Consider the following 26042-nt stretch of genomic DNA (forward strand, 5'->3'; position numbering starts at 1 on the left):
TTTCACTTTTCTGTGTAAATAAAAGTCTTTTAGGTGTTATTATATGCAAAGAAATTATATTTTTATCTCAAAAGAGTGGTCTTACCATGCCTGACATCAGTTTTTGCTGGTTTTTCGAAGAAAGGACTCAATGCAAATTAGTTAATTCCTAGGGGAATACGCGGAAGAGTCACATGCCATCTAATTAGAGTGGCTCAAACGAAGATTAGTTTATTATTATTATTTAAATAAAAATATATGTATTTTGTTAAAAATATAAAATATATGAATAAATTATATACTATAAAGAAAGAAATTGATATGATCCGTACAAACCATGTTAAGAGCTTGATAACGAATATAATAGTATTTTTCTTTCCTTTATTCTTATGACAAAGTCAAATATCTTTGATAAAAAATAAGAGTTCGAGTGTTCTTAAATTTCAAATAATAAAATTAGTGAATCAAATCGATCGAAATTCCTGTTTCTCGATTCGATCGAATGGTTAATTCCTGTCCATCCCCATCTATAACTACACTTTATGATTTGAATGGACAAAAAAAAAAAAAAGATTTCATATGTCCCGTTCTTCAAACCCAACTCCCCATCTCAGCCCTCCATCACTTCAATCCTCGCATCCTGTCCATCCATTAATGCATTATTGGTCTGCCACTACCACGTCGTTGATTCGTCAGCGAGCGGTGGTGCTCGTTAATCAGTGGCGCGTTGAGATGTGATGACGGGAGAGATGGAGGGCTCAAAGGGCGAATTGCACGGATAATTGCATCCGTGCCGCTTGAAGAGGATCAACATCAAAAAGACGCACAGAGGAAAGCGAAGAAAGACACTCAACGCGCTGAATTGCTGCTCGCCGTCTACCAGTCATCATCCTCAAATCTTCGACATATGTTGGTAGGATGGAGGATCCTTCAACTCTGGTTTGCGGCATTTCGTTTCTTCTGCGACTTCCATGCTTCCTCCATTTCGCAGCCGGCAGTTCTCGTTCTTTCAGCGAGAGGATTCGCGCGATTCCTGGTCCCATGTTGTCTTCATCAATTATTGGATGAACTTCGTAACTTCTTCTTCCTTCTTTTGATTTTATTTCTTTATTTGATGAAATTTGTTGCCTTCATGGTTATCCATGTTTGATGGCCGTAGGATTTTGGTTCGACATTTACTTGTGGTCGAACTGTCAAAATTTTCTTTTTGGTCTTTGTTATATGATTTGATAAAATTAGTTCTTTTTATTTATGTTAGTGTCTAGTTTACTTGCTTGTGTGGGAGCATAAAATCATTCGTAGAAGTCGTAATCTTCGTCTTTTTCTAGTTGCATTTGCTTATTGTATGACATTACTTGCTAGATTCCTCGTGAATCATGTATGGTTACATTACAACTTTACGAGCTTGTGGATTTTATTAAATGGTAGTATCGGAGAATTCAATTTTTAGGTTCAAAAAATTAAGATATATTTCTGTCGGATGCCAAATGTGTATCATTCGATTGAACTCTTGGGCTGGAACCTATCTGGATCATTATTGAATTGGGTGGTTATCTTTCAGACCTTGAAATTTTGACCATCGAAAATGTCTTTCATGATTGGATCCTGAAACTCAAGTAACTGAGAGAACGAAACAGATGTGATGTCTTTGAGGTGATATTGTTAACTGGTTATGTTATGAACAAATAAGTATCCTCTGTATACTCTGAGGATACAACATCTGAAATGTGTAGCCTATGGATATTATCTAGAGAAATATATTCTATAATTGTTTATTGTTTGGTTAATTTGTGTTGGAAGCAAGGTTTTGAATACCGTACTGTACCGGTGTGCTGATCAGTTGTTGGTACGGTACATATCAAGCTGTACCGAGTTGTACTGAACGTACTGACACATGGTACACTAAGGTGTACTAATGTACCACCCATACTAGTCCTCTATCGGATCGGTACATACCACCTATACCGAGTGGTATGATATGGTATTGTAAATCATGGTTGGAAGTAATATTTGGAGATGTCAATTAGCAAAAGGTATCAAATTATACGCACTTTGCTTCATAACAAACTAATGAAAATCTTTAACTGTTGCATGCATATTTTAGTGTAGTCTTGACTAGCCTAATGTCGGGCTTTATGATTGGGTGTTCTGTAATTAGGACTTGACAACCTTTTGTCCTTTAAACATTTCTTTCCACTCGAATGATTGGTTTACCCAATTTAAATAATCTATGAACTTGTTGACAGCCACTTTAATGGTTTAACTCTAAGTGTATATAGGGTACCATCCTCTTAATGCTCCCATAGAAACTTATAATCTTTGTCATTGCTACAACTTGTTTGAAAGTCATCCCTTGTCCTTGCTTCTCCTGAGAAAACTTGAGGGTGATTTTTTAGGCAACCTGAGGATGATTTTCTCAAGTGTCGAATACTGAATCTGTTAGATGTTATATTTTGTTTGTCTATTTCTTCGAGCCAGCATTGCATAGTTCCCTGAAATTCCAAATTCACATACATTTAACAGGTATATAGTAGGTCTGACACCACAAAACACAGAGTTTTAGTATTTTCATGCTATGTTGAAGGTTATACTGTTTTACATATTCATCCCTTTAATATTGGCCTATTGCATGTTTGCATAACTGCAAATTATCCTGAAATCACTGCATGAAATCTCTTACTGTTGCATCTGTCTCATGCCAATATCCTGATGGTGCAGCTTATTAGGTTATGATAGTCCACTGAATCAAGGAATTTATTGGTCTACAGAGGTTGTTTTTCTTATTTCTTCTGTTTTGAGCAGGTACATATATACATACATACATATATATATACATACATACATACATATATATATACATACATACATACATATATATATGTATATATATATATATATATGTATTTATATATACATGTATGTATATATATATACATATGTATACATATATATATGTATGTATACATACATATATATATGTCTACATATGTATATATATATATACATATACATATGTATATATATATACACATATATATATATACACACATATATATATATACACACATATATATATATACACACACATATATATATATACACACACATATATATATATACACACACACATATATATATATATATATATATATATATATATATATACACACACATATATACATATATACACACATATACACACACACACACACACACACACATATATATATATATATATATATATATATGTATGTATAATGTTCTTCAGAAATTTTAATTTTAATTTCTATTTCTGATTGGCTAAATCATTACAATAGTTTGTGTCAGTTAAGTAGCAGCAGCATGATGGGAAACAACTATCGCAGGTTCGTTTCTTCCTTACTGTTATCATCCACAATGTTAGATTTTTGGCTGCTAAGTTACACTTCTGTGTTTCTTTCCCTTTTCAATCCACTAAGTCTTATCATGAGAACTTTCTGATTTTATTGTTTAGTGGATCAATGCAAAAGTCAAGTGAAGGAATCAGGCTAACTGTAACTACTATCCTGGGAGTCATCTTTGGATTCTTTGTTGGTTGTTCATTTCCAAATTTTTCTAGCATCAGGGTCTGTTTCTCTTAGATATTGTGCTGTTTTCACTTATTTAGTTACATATATGTGTATATGCATGTTTCTAACATGAACATTAATAATTTTTGAATTAACAGCTTAGCCTCGTCCCCAGTTTTTCATCTACAGTTGAAATGGACTTCACTGGGGATACAAGATCGTATGATACAATTATTAATCCTCATATGACTAGAAAGTCATCTACTGAGAAACATCGATCAGGTGATCCTTTGAAGGTACGTAGCCTTTATCATTTTAAATGACTTAATGTGACTTTCCACTAAAGCAATTACGTTCTGACTTCTATCCTAATGTCTGTTTTTGGACATTGCTTGTGAAATCTATGTCTATTTTTGCTTTTCAAGATAGAAAACTTATCTTGTCAATTCAAATCTTGTTCAATTTTTTTTTTTCATTAGTTAATATTTGAAATATTTTGATTCATTATAAGGACATTCAAGAGAACATTTTATCTTTTCACTTATGTTTTTCATGTAGCCTGGCATATGAAGCCTATGATTCACCTTTCTTTATGCTGCTCAACTTGTTTGGTCTTCTTTTTTCTTTTTAGCCGAGAATTGTTATTTTAAATAGGCGCTGCCTGGTCAAGCTTCGAGGCACTCAGGCCTTGCCTTGGCTCACCCGAGCGCCTAGGTGCCTATTTAAACCACTGGCTGAAATACCATCAGCATGTGTTGTCATGGCAAGCATAGACTATGCTGATGTTGTGCTATCACAACTGGCATGTTCCAGCACTTAACTGGTATTTTTCTAACAGATTCTTGGAACTGACTCAATGGCTCAGTCCCTTTCTCATCATCTACTTTTGGGTTCCACATATAATTATGTTTTGCCATTGATTGAACTCTATCCATTGCACATATTAATCATTAGAAAAGAAGGCTTACTTTTTAAGTTGGTTGTCATATCTTTTGGCTAAGCTCGACCCTGACACACACTGCAGAGTTACTGGATACAATAAAAGTAATCTTTAAATTTTTGTTACCCTATTGACAATAATTCTTGCCGAAAGTTCATTCGAAATGCTTTTTTTTAAACTTGTTTCATGTTATTTTTTTTCAGATATATGTGGAATCAAACCCTCATGGTGCAGAGTTCTTACCACCTGGCATTGTTGTGGCTGAGACGGACTTTTATCTGCACAGGTTGTGGGGCAATCCTGAGGAGGTTTGTTAATCTGAAGTTATTTTGACTTCTTAATTACTTGTGTAAGGACTGGCTGCCTACATGTGAATTTAATGAAACCATTAGAATATAATGTCCAGGCAACACACAATTTATGTGATTTAGTGGTACATTTTGCCTGATAGCACCCATCTGCTTTTTGCTATAGGATTTAATGTGTGTTTTGTAGTCTATAAAAGTGTTCTTTGAGTTCTTTAAAACATTTTACAATGTTTTATCCTAATGTATAATTAGATACATGATGATTCTTTCTTAACTGTAGTGATATTCTAATGGAGTCTTCCTTTTTGTGCTGAAGTGGATACTTTGTAGTTAGCAATTCATTTTAACAGTTTCAAATAGATGACCAATGGAGTCTTCCTTATTGGGGTTTCATTGGCTGCTGCCCAGAAAAAGTTGAATCAGATGCCTATAAAAACCAATTCTAGTTTATTCATTGAAATTTTCCAACATATGCCAAATTCTTAGACTATCGGGGCAGTGGTTGATTAGAAGTAATATAGATATGGGCAGTGTTTTCCTTCTTTTTTGTGTTATAAAAACATATATGAAATATCGTCTTTCCTTAATTCTTCATTTCTGTTTGTTCTCTTTTTCTCCCAGTGATTAATTCTCTTCACTCCTTTTGTTGCTTAAATTAATCCGAATAAAGAGCTTGGATCCATGCATAAGTACCTTCTTTTTTCTATATCCATAGAGAAGAATCTTCTTTTCCTTCTTAGATCCATATCAAAGGATATTTTGTACTTTCAGCATTCATCATCTTTAACAGTTATATCCAACAAATTGTTTGATAAAAGGATGAAAAATAATTGTATAGAGAGGACCATGGTGTGAAGGAATTGAAGAGAAGCAGGACGAAAATACAATTAGAGGTAAAACGAAAAATATTACATAACAAACTGGCCGAAAAAATATCAATTTTTACTATTAAATTTTTTATACATTATTGTCTTCTAAAAGGAGAAAATCAGGTTTATTTATACATCAGTTTTTAATGATTGTTCACATCATATACAAAAAAAAAAAAAAATCTTACGGCTCTTATTGAGTTACCATTCACTTCACTATACCAATTATTGTTCACTTCAGCGATTTTAAAAGGCGCTCGGGCGCTCGCCTCGCCTCGCCCGAGCGCCTCGCTAATCTCCCAGGCGGCGTGCTTCAAATAGGCATTGCCTGGGCGCTCGCCCGAGCCCAGGCGCTGGGCGCTTCGGGTGAGCGCCCGGGTTAACCAAGGCGACCGGACCAGGATTTTAGGTCTGGTTCGGTCTATGATGGTTAGTTGGTTCAATCGAACCAACTAAAACTGATATAAGTGACAACCGAACCCTAACCCTCGCCGCTGCCGATCTCGATCCCGATCCTGATCCCGCTGCTCGCCGCTCGTTGCTCGCCACTGTCGCTGCTCGCAAACGCCGCCGCTGTCGTCGCTCGCGCCTCCCGCTGCTCGCTGCTCCTGCTCCCGCTCCTGCTTCTGCTCCCGCTGCCGTTGCTCGCCGCTGTCGCTGCTCGCAAACGCAGCCGCTGTCGCCGCTCGTCGCTCCCGCTCCCGCTCCCGCTCTCGCTACTCGCCGTTGTCACCGCTCGCCGCTGCCACTATCGCCGCTCGCCGCTGCCGCTTCCTCTTTTCTTAGTTAGCAGGCTCAGCACCCCTTTACACTTCTTTTTAATAGTATACGTATACTGTATACTGTTAATATTATTAAGTTTATTTGAAATGATTAATTTTCAATACTGCTAATAGATTACTAATATATTATTTTAATTTTAATATTGTTAATTTTTATTTATTTGAAACTTTTTGTTAATGTGACATTGTGATTTTGTATCTTAGATTTTCTTAATTTAATAGCATATTTTTATTTAAAATTTTAAATAATTATATTTATTAATTATATTATATATTTTTAAATTTTAGCACCTCGCTTCGCTCGGGCGAGCACCTAGCGCCTCAAGCGTTTTTGGACCTTAGCATCTTTTGGCGCCTAGCGCTTTTTAAATCACTAGTTCACTTCACTATACCAAAGGATAAATTTTGATTTTTCATCTCTAAGATTTTAGGTACAATGAACAGGGACATACCTATGGACCAACTAAAATAGGAACTTAATTTGTGGCAGCATTTAGTTCCAATATGATTCTGCCAATCTGTATCTTATTATCTAGGATCTGATTTTGATTTTGGTTGATTTTTTGGCATTATAGTCAAAATTAATTGAAATAAGCTAGAATCAATTCATTTCAATTAGGGTTGGACAATTTTGTCAATTTTTACTGATTTGACAAACACATAAGAAGAAAAAGAAGAGAAGGGTAGGAAAAGAAAGGGGAAGCCAAAAACAATGGAACGATGCAAAAGAAAACTATAATTATGATCGTGAAAAATGGAAAGATGATACTTCTATCACATATGGTATTCATTGCAACCACTACATTTAACATTTGCCACCACAGAGAGAAAACTATATTGAGAGAGGAAAAGAAGAAGGAAATAGAGATGCCACCACTGAGGAAGTAGATGTTATAGTATTATATCAATCCCAAAAATCCACGAGATTTTTTTAACAAATTTATTTATTTATTTTTGCATAGGGTAAGAGGTGAAGGTGGGAATCAAAGCCTAGGACTCCGTGCTAAACTTTCAAGGTCTTTACCAACTATCCTAGCTGATACCTTTGCAAAAACGTATTATATTTTTTAACAAATTTATTTTGTCTCATCTAACACTTAAACTTCATGCTTATTAGAAGGTATTACAACTCAGGCAGGTTCATTGGTGTCTTTAAGTTGCATGTGGATACATTGTAAGATTTTCCATGACATATATACAATATTTTTGTATGATATGGTTAGTACTAAATTTGTTATAAAGATGATTTTGGATCTCTTATAATTTGTGTTTTCTCATAGATAGATATATTCTGGAGATTAAATAATCTTCTAGAATATGATATTATTTTTTTTCCCAAAATTATTCTAAATTTGCAAATTTTTGTGATTTTATGTATTATATACATTTTTAAAATTATTTTCTCAGTTAATCCGAGTCCCACCAATCTGGATTGATCAATCGTTTTGATCATGTTCATATACTCTAATTGATTTTAATTATGTTGTTAATCTTTCTAATAATGAATAGGATTGAGAGATATATATTGATAAAGGCAAAATCATACTTTTACCCACACATGGACACCAATGTGAATGCAGTGTAACCCAAAACGACAAAATTCGTTATGCTAGATTGGCCACACCAGAAATCGGCCATGCCTGTGGCCTTTGTGCCAGATCGACCAGGTTAGTAGTCATGATACCAGATCAGCCACATCATTGGTCAATTTAGCCAGATTGATCGTGTCAGCAGTCGTTGCACCGGATTCTCCATATCGGCAATCGCTCTAACCGCAGGAGATTAGAGGGTCTCTCTGACCACTCCAACTTTGGAACTCGCACTCACTTAGGTGTCAGATGGACCATGTCGAGAAATCCGATATCAGTCTTCTTGGGTAGGTACTTCAGGAGTTCCTCCTCAACACTTCAGCTCCACACCTGCAGTCTTCTTCTGGTTCAGTCCATGACACCTCATTCAGGTTGATATGCTTCTGCATCAGCCCCGAACCTAGATGAGTTAGTTTCTAGCACTTCATGGAATGATTGATTTTGGAGACAACAAAATTGAAGAAATGTGCCTCTTAAACTGATTGCTAAATATATATATTAGATTGTCCAGAGCTATCAAACACAGTCTTAACAATATCGTCATAGTTTGCAATACGGTCAATTCTTAAGGGATATGCCCAAACTGCATCTATATCAACCAAGGCCAATACAAATCTGAGTTTGCTTCAATTGCCAGAAATTTGTCAAAAACAGCTAGAACCAGACTGGAGTTGGTTTAATTTGGCTAATTCTAGCCAATTTGATAACTAGCCTCAAAACAAGAAAAAGAAAGGGAATGTGTGGAAGGAGTAGGGAAGAGAAGAGGAAAATCAAAATGGAGGTTCTTTTATTATATCTGTTCTTAGCTGCAAGCACGAGATATGCAGTCTGCTACTGTTTTGTAATGCCTGAAATCTACCATTATGAAAGATGGAGAACAAATAATATCAAGGCAAGGAGAAGAAAGAGAGTAGCTCTTAAGAGTGTTATTATGGAGAATGGGGATATCATAAAATACACAATTAATCTCAAATTTTATGGGTGCTTTCTTCAAATAAAGTTTTTTTTTTCTTAGTAAAACTTTAGAGACTTGGTAATTAGAGAAGTAATGAGGCTACAATAGCATCCATTAGTATCATTTAAGCTATAAGTATATTGAGTTTTCTATATACATACATAATAGTTGTTTACTACAATAATTCCTTTGAATGATATGATTAATGTCTATTTTCTAAAAAAAAAATAATAGTTATAGAATCATTTGTCTCGTGAAAATTCTACTCTCAAAGAGGCAAGACAAGGAAGGGCAATCAGCTCAGACACACCAAGGTCATCCAGTTTTTAGGCACGGTAATGTTAGAAAAAAGGATCAGATTGGGTCAACTTTGCCATGTGAGTTGATGTTCATTTTTGAAACAAACATCTACCACTGTCTTTGATTTACAACTAGAAGAATATTTTTGTTCTAACACTAATTTGATGCTAGATGACAACAAGGATTGAAATATCGTATTGTACCGGAGTTTCGACCTTCTTTCGGTATGATACAGTACTGTATACTGAGTGGTATACAGTTCGGTATATATATATGTATATATGTATATATATATGTATATATATGTATATATACATATATATACATATATATATGTATATATACATATATATATGTATATATACATATATATATATATATAAAGTAAAAAAAAAATTTCAACGACGTTGCTAAAGCGACAGTGCCTCCCTTCTCCCGCACGCAAGGCGACGTCGCCTCTCTCTCTCTATGTATATATATATATATATAATTTTTTTTAAAAAAATGTGCGACGTCGCCTCTCTTCTCCCGAGGAGGGGCGACGTTGCTTTATATATATATATATATATATAATTTATAAATAAAAAAATACCGCTCGGTAGCGAGCAGTCCGCATACCGATTTACTGTCGGACCGATACGTACCACATGTACTGGACGATATCATTCGAAATTGTATACCTTGGATGACAACCCCACCTTTCAAAGAATTAGGGATCCAAAGCTTAGTTTGATCTGCCATTGGCAAAAGATGTGGTTAACAATCTAGTAAGGTTGTGATAAGTGTTTCATAGTGCAGTTGATCCCCACATGAGATGAGCCACAGTAGGCATATATCTTCTTTAGTTAACTCTATGTTAATAATAAGAACTGCTTACATCAAATAAACAAAGAAACAAATAAATCAAATACAGACCTATTTGAGTATTGTTCATTTCACTATAGCAGTTTAAGTTCATTCGCTGATGAGATAAACAGTAACAGTAATTTGAGTGTCACTTCACTGAAATTGGTTATTTTCTTCCTCACTCGGATTTTACTGTTTTGAATTTCTTTAATCTCCAATGCTTTAAATAGAATAAATCAAGATATTTCCGTAACCAATTTAAATATAAAAGAAAAAGATACTAATAGTGAAAAGAGGAAGTTGAATTGATCTTCAAAATTTTATATTCTGAAACTAACTATAATAGAGATATTTGCTGGTCTCTTTAAATTAGAAAAGAAACAAATATGAGCTAAAATCTTAGCAAAACTAGAAAAGACCATTGATCAAGTTACTTTAGCTTGATCTATATTTGGCTAAACTAAGACTAGAACTAACCTAAACAAGAGTTGAATTAAACCAAAATCATGGCTCCATGAAACTATCATCACTGGGCATGCCTTGTGGCTGTTATGCATTGTTCTTATGTCCTTTATGTGAAACTTAATAGAAACTTCAGATATCTAAAGTTTGCACTCCTAGATCTGAGATCATCATAGCATGAAGAACTGAATAAAAATAGCAATAAAACAATTGTATCTCACAGGTTTAGTACCTTTTAAACACCATAGCTGTCGACTATTTTCTGTTTCTCTGCATTTTAATTTTCAAATTACTTGTTTACTGAACTTATTTCTTTTTGTATATGCTGGTAGGATTTAACAACACGGCCAAAATATCTTGTGACATTTACAGTTGGATTTGAGCAACGGAAAAATGTTGACATGGCAGTTAAAAAGGTTGGTTTAATGTGGTACCCCTCTTAGACATGCAATTTTTTTCCCGTTTGGTGTTTTATATCATAATATTCTTACAGTTTTCTGAAGATTTCACCATCTTGCTCTTCCATTATGATGGTCGGGCTAGTGAATGGGAAGAACTAGAGTGGTCCAAGCGTGCGATTCATGTCAGCATAAGGAAGCAAACAAAATGGTTAGAATAATTGGAGGTTCTTTTAACAAAGTATCAAAAGTTTCTTCTGTGGCATGATCTTGCATTCTTGTTACCTGCCAATTCTTCCAAAGGAATTCATGACGTCCTCTAATATTCATTCCTATTACTTATCTTGTTACTAATTTAATTGATGTCATGTTATGATTTCAATAATGGCATTCATTTCTCATAATCATCAGGTGGTATGCAAAACGTTTTCTGCATCCAGATGTTGTAGCAGCTTATGATTACATATTTATCTGGGATGATGATATTGGAGTTGAACATTTTGATGCAGAGAAGTAGAATTTTTTTCCCTCTTAAATGCTAATTTATCTGACAGATCACTTACGTGGCTGCTTACTCTAATTTTCTTACGTCAGATATCTGCACTTAGTGAAAAAATATGGCTTGGAGATTTCACAACCAGGTGTAGATCCTAATAAAGGATTGACATGGGAGATGACTAAAAGGAGAGGTGACAGTGAAGTTCACAAGTATGATTGTGATGATCAGTATAATTTTTTTTAATATAATTTTCTACATTTCTTTCTGTTGTAAGTATATATGCACCTTTCATACAAGTGAAGTTTCTGCTTATATTAATGATTCTCTCATTTTCTCAGAGAAACGGTAGAGAAACCTGGTTGGTGTACTGACCCACATTTGCCACCATGTGCTGCGTATGGTTTCTATCCCATTATCTGATGTTTAATCACTTATCAACTATTTGTATGATTCCTTTTTGTGCTTTGATTATGCATGCATGCAGTTTTTTGTTACTGAGGTGCCTATTGAGTGTAAGATCTTTCGTCACTTGGAGTGTTTACTATTCATTGTACTCCTGAGAAATAGAAAAAGAAAAACTGGAAGGATACTGACTTGCTTTATCCATGACATTGATGTTCTCTTAGCTTTGTGGAAATCGAAGCTCCTGTCTTTTCAAGGAATGCATGGCGTTGTGTTTGGCATATGATTCAGGTAACTAAATATATTTTCTGAACCTTCATTTATGTAAATATTTATTATTTTTGTCACTTCTGTATTCATCATGAACAAAAAGAGTATTCTGTTGTCTTAGAATGATTTGGTCCATGGATGGGGACTGGACTTTGCATTTGGAAGATGTGTTGAGGTCAGTTAAGTTTTGAGTCTTTTGACAACTGGTGCTTATCCAAGAAATTTGTGTGTCCAGTCAATTTACTAATTGTAAATGCCATCTAACCGAACTATGATGATTACTGATTGGAAGAGCGATTTATATTCTATTTTAAGAGTTTCACAATTTTTCTGTTGCTGATCTCATCATGCTGGTTCTTTTCTTTTTTATGTGTGTGTGTGTTTTCCATGCAGCCTGCTCATGAAAAGATTGGTGTAGTTGATGCACAATGGATTGTCAATCGAGTTATTCCTTCTATTGGTGACCAGGTTTGTATTTCTGTACCTTTTACCTTAAATAGTTATGCTTTTTAGTGAAATGAGAGGCAGCTGAGGGAAATACTAATAATATGCAATACAGGTATCTAGCTTTTGACCTTGAATGCCATAGACAAACTGGGGTATACTAAAATAATGATGGTTACACTGAACACCAAGTTTCACCCATTTTTGTAAATTGAAGGACCATATTTCTAATGTAATAACAAAATTTATCTATAACAAGTTCCTAGATTACACGGTCATTTTAAATTACTCCTATTCATATTGGATACATGTCAGATGCAATAATTCTAGGACACCTCTTGGATGTGTCATATTCTTCCTTAAAATAACATGTGTTTGAAAAATTATAAAAAAAAAATAGATGCTTCAAGGACACTCGGGGATACTTTATGGATATGTTTCAAAATAAATTCACCATTCTTTATATTTTGTGATATTTTCCTTTATGTGTTTAGTTTACTTTCTTTTAATGCAATCTATACAAATATTAAAATTAATGAAGTTTAAATCTTCCAAAATATTATCATTCATTAATCTTTTAATTCTTTCCTTCGAGATATGCCTCAAATGTTTGTCACAATATAGAAGATTTCTTATCATTAAAACTATATTTCAATCTAACAATTGATTGCAAGGGCACCAATATCATTGCAAACTTAGGATTTAAATTAATTATGTATAAATTATTAAATATAATTTAAAAATCAACCTTTATTGAATTATATAAATGCTGAGTTTATCATCATAAAAAAAGATAATATCCTAACTCATCAATTCTAGATAGAGAAACTAAATTTTTAGAAATAGAAGAAATAAGGTATGTGTCTTAAGATCCATCAAATGATGACCTATCTCTAGGCTAGCCAATAAGTTTCCACTGTTATCACTTTCTCTTTGAGATGGTTCCCTATAATGATAAATCTTTCATGTTCTTTTGGTTTTCGGGTTGTAAAAAATCTTTATATATTATTGCTAATATGAGTTGAAGTACTATAATTAATCCAAAAAGTATTAGAAGGAACATTTTTAATGTTTGATTCAAAATATACAAAGGTCAAGTTTGTCTTTCTTTTCAAACTTAGCCTTGCGTTTAATACAGTTTTTTTTCATTTGTCCTTTCTTACCACAAAGGAACTACTTTACTGTGAAGGCTTTATTTTCATTAGTCTACTTAGTTTTTTTAAACCTGACAAATTTATTTGGTTGATGATGCTTCAACTTTTTTTTCTTGTTATCAACTTCTTAAGTAGTAGTTAAAACATTATGAGATTTTTTCTGCCTTAACCTTAATTCTTCCTGAACATACATACATTAGCTTATTCAAGTCTCATTTTTCATTATTTGTACCAAGGTCTTCAATTTCGAATAATACCGTCTGTGCCGGGCGGTATTTTTTTTTTACTTATATATATATATATATATATAGAGAGAGAGAGAGAGAGGTGCCTCATTTTTCTACGACGTCGCTCCGTTTGGGGAGAAGAGAGGCGATGTTGCCTCGCGTGGGGAGAAGAGAGGCGACGTCGTCGAAATTTTTTTTTTTTTACTTTATATATATATACCGAGCGATATACTGAAATATACCACTCGGTATATAATATCACCGTATCGAGCAAATCTCGAAACTTCGGTGTGGTACGATGTTTCAATCCTTGATTTGTACTATAGTGAATCTTGAATGGGCTAAACTAAGGAGGAATAAAATTAAGAATGAACTACTTGAGGAAAGATACATCCACATTTATGCCTAATGCTTCAAGTTTCGTAACCTTGTCAGCCATATTGAGGATATGATTCTGAATCCCTTGAGTATCATCGTATTGAGCCATGGTCAATTCTTTCATTAATGTGCCAGCCAATGACTTATAAACGGATTTAAATCTATCTTCAATAGCCCTTAAATATTCCTCTGTGCTAATTGCAGGTGGTAATAAAGTCTTAATATTATTTGCAATTGTCATTCCTATAAGCATCAGACTGAGCCTATTAGATCTTTCCTACACATTCATTTTATTAATTTATTTCATAATGCTTTCATCAATCAGTCTGCAGGCCTTTCAACAAGCAGTACTAGGTCAAGATTTAATACACCTAGTGTGAACTGCACACAGTGATTGAAAGAGGCGCTCGGGCGAGGCGAGGCGAGGCCCGAGCGCCTCGCTAATGTCCCAGGCGGCGCGCTTCAAACAGGCGCCGCCTGGGCGCTCGCCCGAGCCCAGGCGCTGGGCGCTTCGGGCGAGCGCCTGGGTAAACCAAGTGACCGAACCAGGATTTTAGGTCTGGTTCGGTTATTAGTTAGTTCAATCGAGATTGAACCAACTAAACCGATATAACCCTTACCCAACCCTAACCCGCCGCCGCTGCCGCTCCCGATCTCGCTGCTCGTCGCTCCTGCTCCCGCTGCCGCTGCTTGTCACTGTCGCTGCTCGCGCCTCCCACTGCTCGCGCCTCCTGCTGCTCGCGCCTCCCGCGAGCCCTCCAGCTGCTCGCGCCTCCCACGAGCCCAGTCGCGAGCCCTCCCGCGAGCCTTCCCTCTGCTCGCGACTCCCACTACTCGCGCCTCCCGCGATCCCTCCCAACTGCTCGCGCCTCCCGCGAGCCCTCCCGTTGCTCGCGCCTCCCGCGAGCCTTCCCTCTGCTCACGACTCCCGCGAGCCTTCCCTCTGCTCGCGAGCTGAGGACTCCCGCGAGCCCTCCCGCTGCTCGCGCCTCCCGCGAGCCCTCCCGCTGCTCGCGCCTCCCGCTCCCTTTCCCTTTCCCCCCGCCGCTCGCCGCTGCCGCCGCTGCTTCCTTTCTCCGTCAGGCTCAGTATACTCTTAAATCTTAATATTAAGTTTATTTGAAATTTGAAATGATTAATTTTCATTAATAGATTAATAATATATTATTTTGATTTTAATTTTATTAATTTTTATTTATTTGAAATTATTGCTAGGTTTCAACATAAATGGCAAGTGTAGAGAACAACTCAATAGAGTCTCCAATGGTATCAAAAAAAGATCCTGCATGGAAGTATAATTATTTGAAGGATCCGAAAGATCATAATGCAGTGACTTGCATATTCTGCGATAAGACTACTAGAGGTGGTATTTTTCGTACAAAACAACATCTAGTAGGAAATTTCAAGAATGCAGCAGCTTGCAAAAAATGTCCACCTGAGGTAAAAGAAGAGTTGTTGAGTTATATGAATGAAAAGAAGATACAAAAGAATGAATCTTACGAGAATTTACCAGAAGATAATGTTGAACATCTCAGGGATGAAGAAGAAGATTATTCTATGAGTATTAACCCAAGTGAAAAAAAAGTATACGACAAAAAGGGAAAAGAAGTTATGAGTACTAAGAAAGGTAAAAAAGGACCGATGGATCTATATATGCTTCAAGGATCCCAGAAACAACAAGGGCAAGCAGGAGGCTCAAAATTTAGACAAACAAATATAAGTGATTCTTGTGATAAAGAAATAAGAGGAAGAACAATTCAGCACATTGCTCGCTTCTTCTATCAGGCTGGTCTTTCCCTTAGTACAACTCGTTTATACAGTTTTAAGGATATGATTGAAGCTATTGGAAGATATGGTGCAGGATTAAAACCTCCAAGTTATTATGAGATGCGAGTTCCATTGCTACAAAAAGAGTTGAATTATACAAATGACTTACTAAAGGGTCATAAAGAATCATGGGCAACACATGGTTGCTCTATTATGTCAGATGTTTGGACTGACAGGAGGCGCAGGAGTATAATTAATTTTATGGTTAATTGTTCTTTAGAGAATATGTTTGTGAAGTCAATAGATGCTTCATCTTTTGTAAAATCTGGAGACAAGATATATGATTTACTTGACAACTTCTTGGAAGAAATTGGAGAACAAAATATCATTCAAATCATAACCGACAATGGAAGCAACTATGTTTTAGCTGGTAATATTCATCTTTTGATTTTGTTAATTATTTTATCTTCAATTAAGTGTGTTAAAATCTTAAGTCTTATCATTTTTGTTATCCTTTGTCTCAGGTAAATTGCTTGAATAAAAAAGACAACACTTGTATTGAACTCCATGTGCAGCACATTGTATTGATTTAATGTTGGAGGATATTGGAAAGATCTTAGAAATCAAGAAAACCTTAGAAAGGGCAATTTTTGTTGTTGGATTTCTTTATAATCACATTGGGGCTTTGAATATGATAAGAGAATTTACAGGGAATAAAGAATTAGTGAGACACGGTGTTACCCGATTTGCTACTTCATTCTTGACATTACAGAGCGTGCATCGTCAAAAACATACTCTGAGAAATATGTTTACTTCTGAGAAATGGGTGACAAGCAAATGGGCAAAAGAAGTAAAAGGCAAGAGGGCTGCTGATATCATCTTAATGCCATCCTTTTGGAATCATGTAGTTTATATATTAAAGGTAATGGGCCCTCTTGTTCGAGTCCTTCGGTTGGTGGATAATGAAAATAAGCCTGCAATGGGATATATTTATGAGGCTATGGATAGAGCAAAGGAGACGATTAAAAGATCTTTTAATGAAAATGAAGAAAAATATGAGAAAATTTTTACAATCATTGACGAAAGATGGAATTGTCAACTTCATCGTCCCTTACATGTAGCAGGATATTATTTGAACCCTGAATTCTTTTATAAGATTAAATCTGTTGGATTTGATGCAGAAGTTTTGGGTGGGTTATATCAGTGCGTTGCAAGATTAGTTCCCAGCCTTGAGGTTCAAGATAAGATTATTCATGAATTATCTTTATATAAAAATGCTGAAGATCTTTTTGGAATTCCAATTGCCGTTCGATCCAGGACAACTACCTCTCCAAGTATTAATAATTTGATATAATTAATTTTATATATATTATGTTACTATGTTATTGCTAATAATAACATAAATTTTGCAGCTGAATGGTGGAGTCTATTTGGAAATTCCACCTCGAACTTACAGAAATTTGCTATCAAAGTACTTAGTTTGACATGTAGTGCTTCGGGTTGTGAGCAAAACTGGAGTGTCTTTGAGCATGTAAGTATTACTAAATATTTTTGTTTTAATTAATTTATTTATTTAGATATATGTATTAATATATTTTTAAATCATATGATATGACAGATTCACTCGAAGAGAAGAAATCGGTTAGAACATCAACGATTGCACGATCTTATTTACATAAAGTATAATCAAGCTTTGAAGACTCGTCATGATTTGAAAAATAGATTTGATTCAATCTCATTGCAAGATATTAATGATTCAAATGAGTGGTTAGTAGGAGAAATGGGTGCTAACTTGTAAAATGCTGAAGACGAGCTTGTATTTGAAGATGATAGATTGACATGGGGAGATGTGGCAAGAGCTTCAGGTGCTGGAGAATTACAAACATATACAAGACAGATGTCAAAGAGAAAAATGAGTGCAAAAGCATCAAGCTCGGCTCCTGCTATTATTGAAGACATAGAGAATGAAACATATCTTGATAAAGAGGAAGGAATCGAAGGACAAGAAGAAGAAGACGAATTCAATGAAAATGATTTGTGTGAAAATGACGATAATATTGATTATGATGAATGACTTTGATGTAAAATTTTATTGTTTTGAATTTTGAAACTTTTTGTTAATGTGACGTTGTGATTTTGTATCTTAGATTTTCTTAATTTAATAGCATATATTTTATTTAAAATTTTAAATAATTATATTTATTAATTATATTATATATTTTTATATTTTAGCGCCTCGCTTCGCTCGGGCGAGCGCCTAGCGCCTCGGGCGTTTTTGGACCTTGGCGCTTAGCGCTTTTTAAATCACTGACTGCACATGCTTTAACCATTATGAATAATTTGAACCAAAGAGTACAAGAATACTAGAAGCATGAAAATGTATAGAAGAAAGTACCACTGTAATATATAAATTAATATTAATGCTTTGAGTTTTTAAAATATGATGAACTGTTAATATCATTTATATTTCATCTTTGGGTGAAATATTGACATATCTAGTATTTTATCAAAATTATTGATGGAGGACTAAAACCATCTTTATCGAATAGTGTTGTTACCTTTGGGTATATAATCCTAAACTACAAGGATATCTAAAATAATATTATCCTACCCCATCACATAATTATTCGAAGTAATTTCTCCTTTGAGATTATCTAAACCTCCTAATTATGTGTATTATTATAAATATTATTTTCTTTATTTAGGATTAATTCTTTAATGTAATTTTATAAGTTATTGGTCTAGGCCACTTTAACGGTTACAAGACTAATACAATAATATAAAATATAATTTAAAATATCTTATAAATAACCAAATATTTATTATAATTTATATCCCTTAAGTTTACCATCCTAGGTCGCTTTGACAAGTATTAGTTAGATAAAATTTAAGGATATAAATTACAAATAATATTCATCAAATATTTTTTAATCCAATTTATGCAGAAATAATTCATAAATAATATTATAATAATTATAATAATTATTCAACATTAATCAATATAAAGAAAAACTCATATGATGATTACAATTATAAATCATGCCTTTATGTGAAAAATAAATATTATTTTATAATTTTAAACATATGTATGCGAATAATTATATAAATATCTAAGAACAATAATTAAAATTTAATTATCAGAAGCAAAATTTTACAAATGTGTTATATGAGAAAAATATAAAAGAAATCTATTATATATATATATATATATTATAAATGATATAAATGGGCCAATCAATCTTATTTAATTGGGCATCCTCAAATTGAGCCAAAAATTGGGTTGCCTAGATTAGGCCTAATAACCAACCCAATTAAACATGCCAAAATTGTGTATAGTCAAAAATTCAATTTAGAAACATATTGATAAAAAATTGGGTTTCAATCAAAATTTGATTAAAATAGGTTAAATTGGTCAATTTCATAATTGAGAACATAAGTAAAAAATATTTGACTTTCGAAGGGCAAAACTATAATTCTGTTAGGGCATATATTAAAAATATCTCATTTTTGAAGGGTAGAACTGTCAAAGGGGATACCAATTAGAATAAATTATTTTTAGAAGGGAAAAATAGTATTTTAATAGGTGAAAAATCCTGCCTCCACCTACATGCCATTGGCCTGGACACCTACTGCGATCAATCGCTCTTTACCGATGACCAACGTTATTCGACGACGCAACATAGTCGTCGCTCACCAACCGCTGTTCATAACCGATCCCTCTCCGCATTCCATCCCCATGCATGCAACTATCACCGTCACGTGAGTCCTTATTGGTCGCACTTCCTTATAGCGACATCTCTTCGCAAGACTATTGTCCACCGTTGTCGTGTAGCATTCGACTGCTACACAGGTGTTGGATAACCTACATCAGTAGCATCGGTGTTCGCACCTGACCAGTGACCCCTATGGCTGTTGCATAGCCGCTGCAAATCACGGCCTCTAGCTTTGTTGTCGATGCTGGTCGTGGCCAACAAATGTCGTCCTAGCTTTTGCCTTTCCCTGCGGTGCATTTGCTGTGCAGCAATGATGCTACCCAAAGTAATTGTTGCCCATGGTGGCAATTGCCACACGTAGCGGCACCGTCGCAGCACTTCCGTTGTCGGGGTTGCTACACACAACAATCGCTGACTGTAGTAACCACCCATTCAGTCTATGGTCGGTGACCAATAGAGGGCCGCCGCGCTCAGTAGTGCTATCATCGACAACAAGCTATTGATGGCAACCCGTCAATCAAACATGAGTAGCTTGCCATCCCCGGCTCTACCTACGTAAGGCAAGGAACCTTTTATCACCCGTAAATAGGCGACAAGACAAACGAAAAAAAAGTATATCGATAATGTAGACGAATCGTTCAAGCATCGTACAACTAAAATCGAATAACGCCTTTTTGTAAGCGAATGATGCTAATAAACAGACCTAAATACAAAACATATCTGATATACTTTAAAGATCTAAGGTATTTGATTTCAAAACAGTAGGCTCTAATACCAATTATAAGCATAACAATTGTAATCATGCTACTACTATGTGAAAAATTTTGATGTAAAGAATTTAAATCAAATAACAACAGATCAAGATGAGGATTGCATGCCTTTTGATGCCATTCAGAAAAACTTTATCTGATTCGAGAACATGCTTTGTAATCCAATCAACAGGAAACAACAATATAGATCTGTAGGATGAGCTAGACTCTCCTCGTTTCTTCCTATCTTTCATAGGACCACTATAAGTGATGAAATAAAAATTAAGGGAGATTGAGAATAGATCTCGTATCGTATGTAGTCTCTAGGAGGTCCTGTCTATTTATAAGCGATAGTAGAGGATTTAGGATAAGTAATTAGGTAAGTCCCTTCCATCAAGGTCATCTCTAAAGGAATCTTACCATAAGTGAGTTTTCTTTCTATTGGCTAATAATTATAATCAGAATCCAATCAGATCTATAATATTCTTACTTAATTAAATAGGACCACATATTCTAACACATTGTTGTTTGTCAATTTAAACTTAAAATAGCTGCTTGCTTTGCTGTTAGTCTTTGTTGTTTGTTTATGTTTATGAGTATAGTAGATGCCTGCTGTAGTGAACAGCAGCTGCTGCTTGTTGTAGTGAATCATTAGTAAAATGTCAATTATAAATGCTATTGCTCGAGTTATTAGTGCTACTTTTTGGTGTTTTGGATTGTTGTTGCAGCTTTAGATGATGAATTGGATTTTAATGCTCTTTGATATTAATTTTGTTTTATTTTCTCATTTTGTTATTGAATATAGACAATGTAGTTTGGTATTTTAAATGAATAAAAGTTTGACGTGTTATTTTTGTTTTAGTTTATTTTTATTAATCATGATATATAATTTTTAAATTATAATATTTGTGAGTGTCTCGTTTCGCTCGAGTGAGTGCCTAGCTTCTTGGGCAGTCTGGGACTGTGGTGCCTAATGCTTTTGACTACACTGAAACCATCTAGATTCGACACCATTGATCAGGCAAAAAAAGACTAGGGAGCAAACACAAGCCATCACCTACTTCACAAAGGCACTAGGGAATTGCATGCTCATAGAAATAGCATTCCAGTTGACCCTATCATATGCTTTGGAAATATCAAGCTTGAGAAGGGCACGGGGAACATGACTGTGGGACCTCGAGAAGCTGTGGGCTAGTTCATTAGTGATAAGAATATTATCATGTATGTTCCTTCCCAGAATAAAAGTCGATTGAGTCTAGTCAACCAGTGTATCAAGAAGGGGTTTGATCCTATTGGCCAAAATTTTCAAAAGAATCTTGTATATCACATTACACAAAGTTATGGGTCTATACTCAACTGTCACTATTAACTTTTTTGAGGATAAAAATCAAATGAGTTCTGTCTCAAGTAGTAGGGATTTCACCCTTCTCTTGAAAGTTCAAGAAAGCCCAAGGATAGAGTGTTTGATTTTATCCCAAAAGGCTAAAAAGAACTCAACACTAAACCCATCGGGTCTAGGGCTTTTACCTTTTCCCATTTGCTGAATGGCAGTGTAAATTTCTTTCAAGGTAGTCAGACAATTCCCTTCCTGAAGGGTAAGCTTACTAGGCTGGGGGAAAAGGATCTAGTCCTCCTCTCTCCTATTCTTAATCCCATTCCACAAGTTATTATATCATCGGACAAAGCATTCAACTATGTCTTTTTGGTTTGTAATATGTTGGCCCTCAGTATCTGTAATAGAGTGTATATTGGTTTTTCCGTTTTCTGTTATTCACAATCCTATGAAAGAAGCTAGTGTTTTTATCCCCCCCTTGTAATCCAAGTAGTCTTGGCCTTGTTCCACTAGTAAAGATGGTTTTGTCTGTTCAAGGCTTCCAACTTGTTGTAGCTACGCTGCAGGGTGATTGCCTCATCCTCCGAGAGGAGTCCATCACTCTCTTTGAGCTCTAGATAGAAAATGGTTTCATTGGTTTCCTCTAAGGCTTTGTTCAGGCTACCCCCTAATGCGATTCCATCTATTCAATGCAAGCCCCACCCTATTAAGGTTGCCACTAACCTTAAAGGGTCAAGATTCACCCCCTCCTTTTGATTGTTACTCCAAGTGAAACGGGGACCCTTATAACCGAGATCCAACAATTCTGATTTGGAAATGATATCACGAAAAACCACCACAAATTTATTCAACACAAAAGACCAACCACCAATTTTGTCTTCAGGGTCACTAATGATGTTAAAATCCCCACAAACCATAGAGGGAATACCATGTAAAATGATTGTTGAAAGTTTAGACCATAATTCATTATGAATACCCGAAAATTGCTTGCATAAATAGAAGAGAGGATCCAGTGGGGCATTCCTTTACCTTTAACAACAAAAGTGATTAATTGAGGGGTTCCACATATTACCATAGTGTGATGAACCAGGGTATACCAAACCATAAATATTCCACCTGACCGATCTTTAGCCTCGCAATAATCACCCTCCTAGCTTCTACCGAGCTTCCTTTTCAGCCTCTTGCATCCGGCCCCCTGAAGATGGGTCTCTAGCAGCATCAAAATATAAGGCTTTAATTTCCTAAGCAGAGAGAATAGATGTTCTCTGCTGCTCCTTTTCCTTAGGCCCTACAATTCCATGAGATATAATTCATTATCGAGAATGTAATCAGTTAGCCATTCTCCCCTCTCCCGAGGCCTCAATCGACCTGACTCTCTTATCACATCTTTTCTTTTTATTTATATGCCGGAGATTGTTCAAGAATTATTGGAGACTTCCCTGTTGTGTTGTTCTCCTGGTTTTAGAATGCTTTAAGCCATTGGTTCTGGACTTCTGGACCACTCTGTCTCTGCTTTTTCAACAAGGAAACATTCTTGATCTGGGTTTTCCATCGCTGCCACATCCTAGAAGGCCTTTGCTGCTATCTCAACTAGCCCATCATAAGACAGTGGTTTCTCTTTCTCTGGTTGTTTTGCTGCTTCATCTTCGAACTCCATTTGCTTGGCAGTCTCAAAGATGAAAGGTCGAGGGGTACTCTCGCCATCATCTTCCTCAAGCCCCTCGATCCTTTCAGAGGACATCCCCGTATCCATTGTCATCTCTATCTCTGCCCCTTACCCTAGAGAAAGGGAAAGCACCTTTGGCACATGTAAGGATCCTGCTGAGGGGCCACATGGTCCCCTTCCTCGGGAAAAGTGACCCTTGTCTTGGAACCCACCAAGCCTCCTTGTTGTCCTCTATTGCATTTTGCCTCCAAGGCCTGCACTCCTTTGGGCAGAGCGACCTGTCAATCAATATCAATGGATCCCTGCCATTTGACTTGCCTAGGGACTATCGACATAACTGATGTAACAACAGAGACCACAAGCGTATGATCCAAGGATGCAACAAGAGTAAGGTCTTCAATTTCGAATAATATCGCTTGGTACAGGCGGTATGTACCGGTCCATCAGCAGACCGGTACATGGACCTCCCGTTACCGGGCAGTGTATATATATATATATATATATATATATATATATAATGAAAGGCGAAGTTGCATTTCTCTTCTCTCACGCGGGGGATGTCGCTAAGGCGACGCAACGTCGCCTTTTATAAAAATATATTATATATATAAAAATCTTTTATATATAAATATATATTTATAGATAAATATTCATATATAAATAAATATATATATATATATATATATAAGGTTTTTTTTTTACTTTTATATATATATAGGCGACGTCGCCTCGCCTAGGGAGAAGAGAGAGGAGCGACATCGTCGAATATATATATATATATATATATATATATATATATATATATATATATATATCAAATGGTATACCGCTCGGTATACAGTACCGTATCGTATCGAATGATTGTCGAAACTCCGATACGGTATGATATTTCAATCCTTGAGCAAGAGTATGACTTTTTGGCCCTTGTTTTAGGTCAGAGACCTCATTTCTAGTGGGTGCCTGAGTTAGGCTCATTTCCTAGGTTCGGGGTGGAACCTTCCCAGGGCAACTAGTGCCCAGTTAAACCTCCACCAAAAGCTTGGTGTTCACTCCAGACTCGACATGACCCACACCAGAAATCGACCCCATTTTCTCATTATGGGCAACCTAACCTGACCTGATTGATTTCACCTTCGAGTGCCATTGGACCCAGTGATTGCAAAAGGCGCTCGGGCGCTCGCCTAGGCGCTCGGGCGAGGCGAGGCGAGGCCCGAGCGCCTCGCTAATGTCCCAGGCGGCGCGCTTCAAACAGGCGCCGCCTGGGCGCTCGCCCGAGCCCAGGCGCTGGGCGCTTCGGGCGAGCGCCTGTGTAAACCAAGGCGACCGAACCAGAATTTTAGGTCTGGTTCGGTCCTGGTTCGGTTATTAGTTGGTTCAATCGAACCAACTAAACCGATATAACCCCAACCCTAACCCTAACCCTAACCCAACACTAACCTGCTACCGCTGCCGCTCTCGATCCCGATCCCGATCCCGATCGCGATCTCGTCGCTCGCTGCCGCTGCTCCCGCTGCCGCTGCTCGCCGGTGTCGCTGCTCGCGCCTCCCGCGAGCCTTCCCGCTGCTCGCGCCTCCCGCGAGCCCTCTCGCTGCTCACGCCTCCTACGAGCCCTTCCGCTGCTCGCGCCTCCCGCGAGCCCTCTCGCCTCCTGTGAGCCCTCCCGCGAGCCTTCCCGCTGCTCGCGCCTCCCTCGAGGCCTCCCGCTGCTCACGCCTTCCTCTCCCTTTCCCTTTCCCGCTGCCGCTGCCGCCGCTCGCCGCTGCTGCTGCTGCTGTCGCTCGCCGCTGCTGTTGCCGCCGCTCGCCGCTGCTGTTGCTGCTGCCGCTGCCGCCGCTCGCCGCTGCTGTTGCCGCCGCTGCTGCCGCCGCTCGCCGCTGCTGCCGCTCGCCGCTGCTTCCTCCTTTCTTCATCAGGCTCAGTATACTCTTAATATTAAGTTTATTTGAATTTTAAAATGATTAATTTTCTGTTAATAGATTAATAATATATTATTTTGATTTTAATGTTATTAATTTTTATTTATTTGAAATTATTGTTAGGTTTCAACATAAATGGCAAGTGCAGAAAGCAACTCAATAGAGTCTCCAATGGTATCAAAAAAAGATCCTGCGTGGAAGTATAATTATTTGAAGGATCCGAAAGATCCTAATGCAGTGACTTGTATATTCTGCGATAAGACTACCAGAGGTGGTATTTTTCGTGCAAAACAACATCTAGTAGGAAATTTCAAGAATGCAGCAGCTTGCAAAAAATGTCCACCTGAGGTAAAAGAAGAGTTGCTGAATTATATGAATGAAAAGAAGACACAAAAGAATGAATCTTATGGGAATTTACCAGAAGACAATGTTGAACATATCAGAGATGAAGAAGAAGATTATTCTACGAGTATTAACCCAAGTGAAAAAAGAGTATACGACAAAAAGGGAAAAGAAGTTATGAGTACTAAAAAAGGTAGAAAATGACC

At 36.3% G+C, this 26042-nt stretch overlaps 1 protein-coding gene across 9 annotated transcripts in view; it reads left to right on the forward strand.

Moving 5' to 3' along the window:
• Positions 1–680: 680 nt before the first annotated feature.
• The window catches only part of LOC103988639 (uncharacterized), a 31227-nt gene continuing 5865 nt past the window's right edge, over positions 681–26042 (forward strand). Inside the window, exons 1-15 of one of the 9 annotated variants that reach the window (XM_009407230.3) lie at positions 682–892; positions 971–1052; positions 2698–2749; positions 3307–3344; positions 3473–3584; positions 3686–3823; positions 4671–4775; positions 10911–10994; positions 11072–11187; positions 11388–11489; positions 11571–11684; positions 11814–11870; positions 12102–12168; positions 12269–12322; positions 12541–12615. In XM_009407230.3, the coding sequence (XP_009405505.2) occupies positions 3322–3344; positions 3473–3584; positions 3686–3823; positions 4671–4775; positions 10911–10994; positions 11072–11187; positions 11388–11489; positions 11571–11684; positions 11814–11870; positions 12102–12168; positions 12269–12322; positions 12541–12615 (1047 nt within the window). In that variant the 5' untranslated portion in view covers positions 682–892; positions 971–1052; positions 2698–2749; positions 3307–3321. Of the gene's footprint in view, positions 2782–3296; positions 3345–3472; positions 3585–3685; positions 3824–4670; positions 4776–10910; positions 10995–11071; positions 11188–11387; positions 11490–11570; positions 11685–11813; positions 11871–12101; positions 12169–12268; positions 12323–12540; positions 12616–26042 lie in introns of those variants that run through there. The other 8 variants (XM_018826882.2, XM_065156996.1, XM_009407229.3 and 5 more) reach the window with 8 other exon arrangements.

The sequence above is a fragment of the Musa acuminata genome, chromosome BXJ3-6 (genome assembly GCF_036884655.1).
Source record: "Musa acuminata AAA Group cultivar baxijiao chromosome BXJ3-6, Cavendish_Baxijiao_AAA, whole genome shotgun sequence".
Taxonomy (NCBI): Eukaryota; Viridiplantae; Streptophyta; class Magnoliopsida; order Zingiberales; family Musaceae; genus Musa; species Musa acuminata.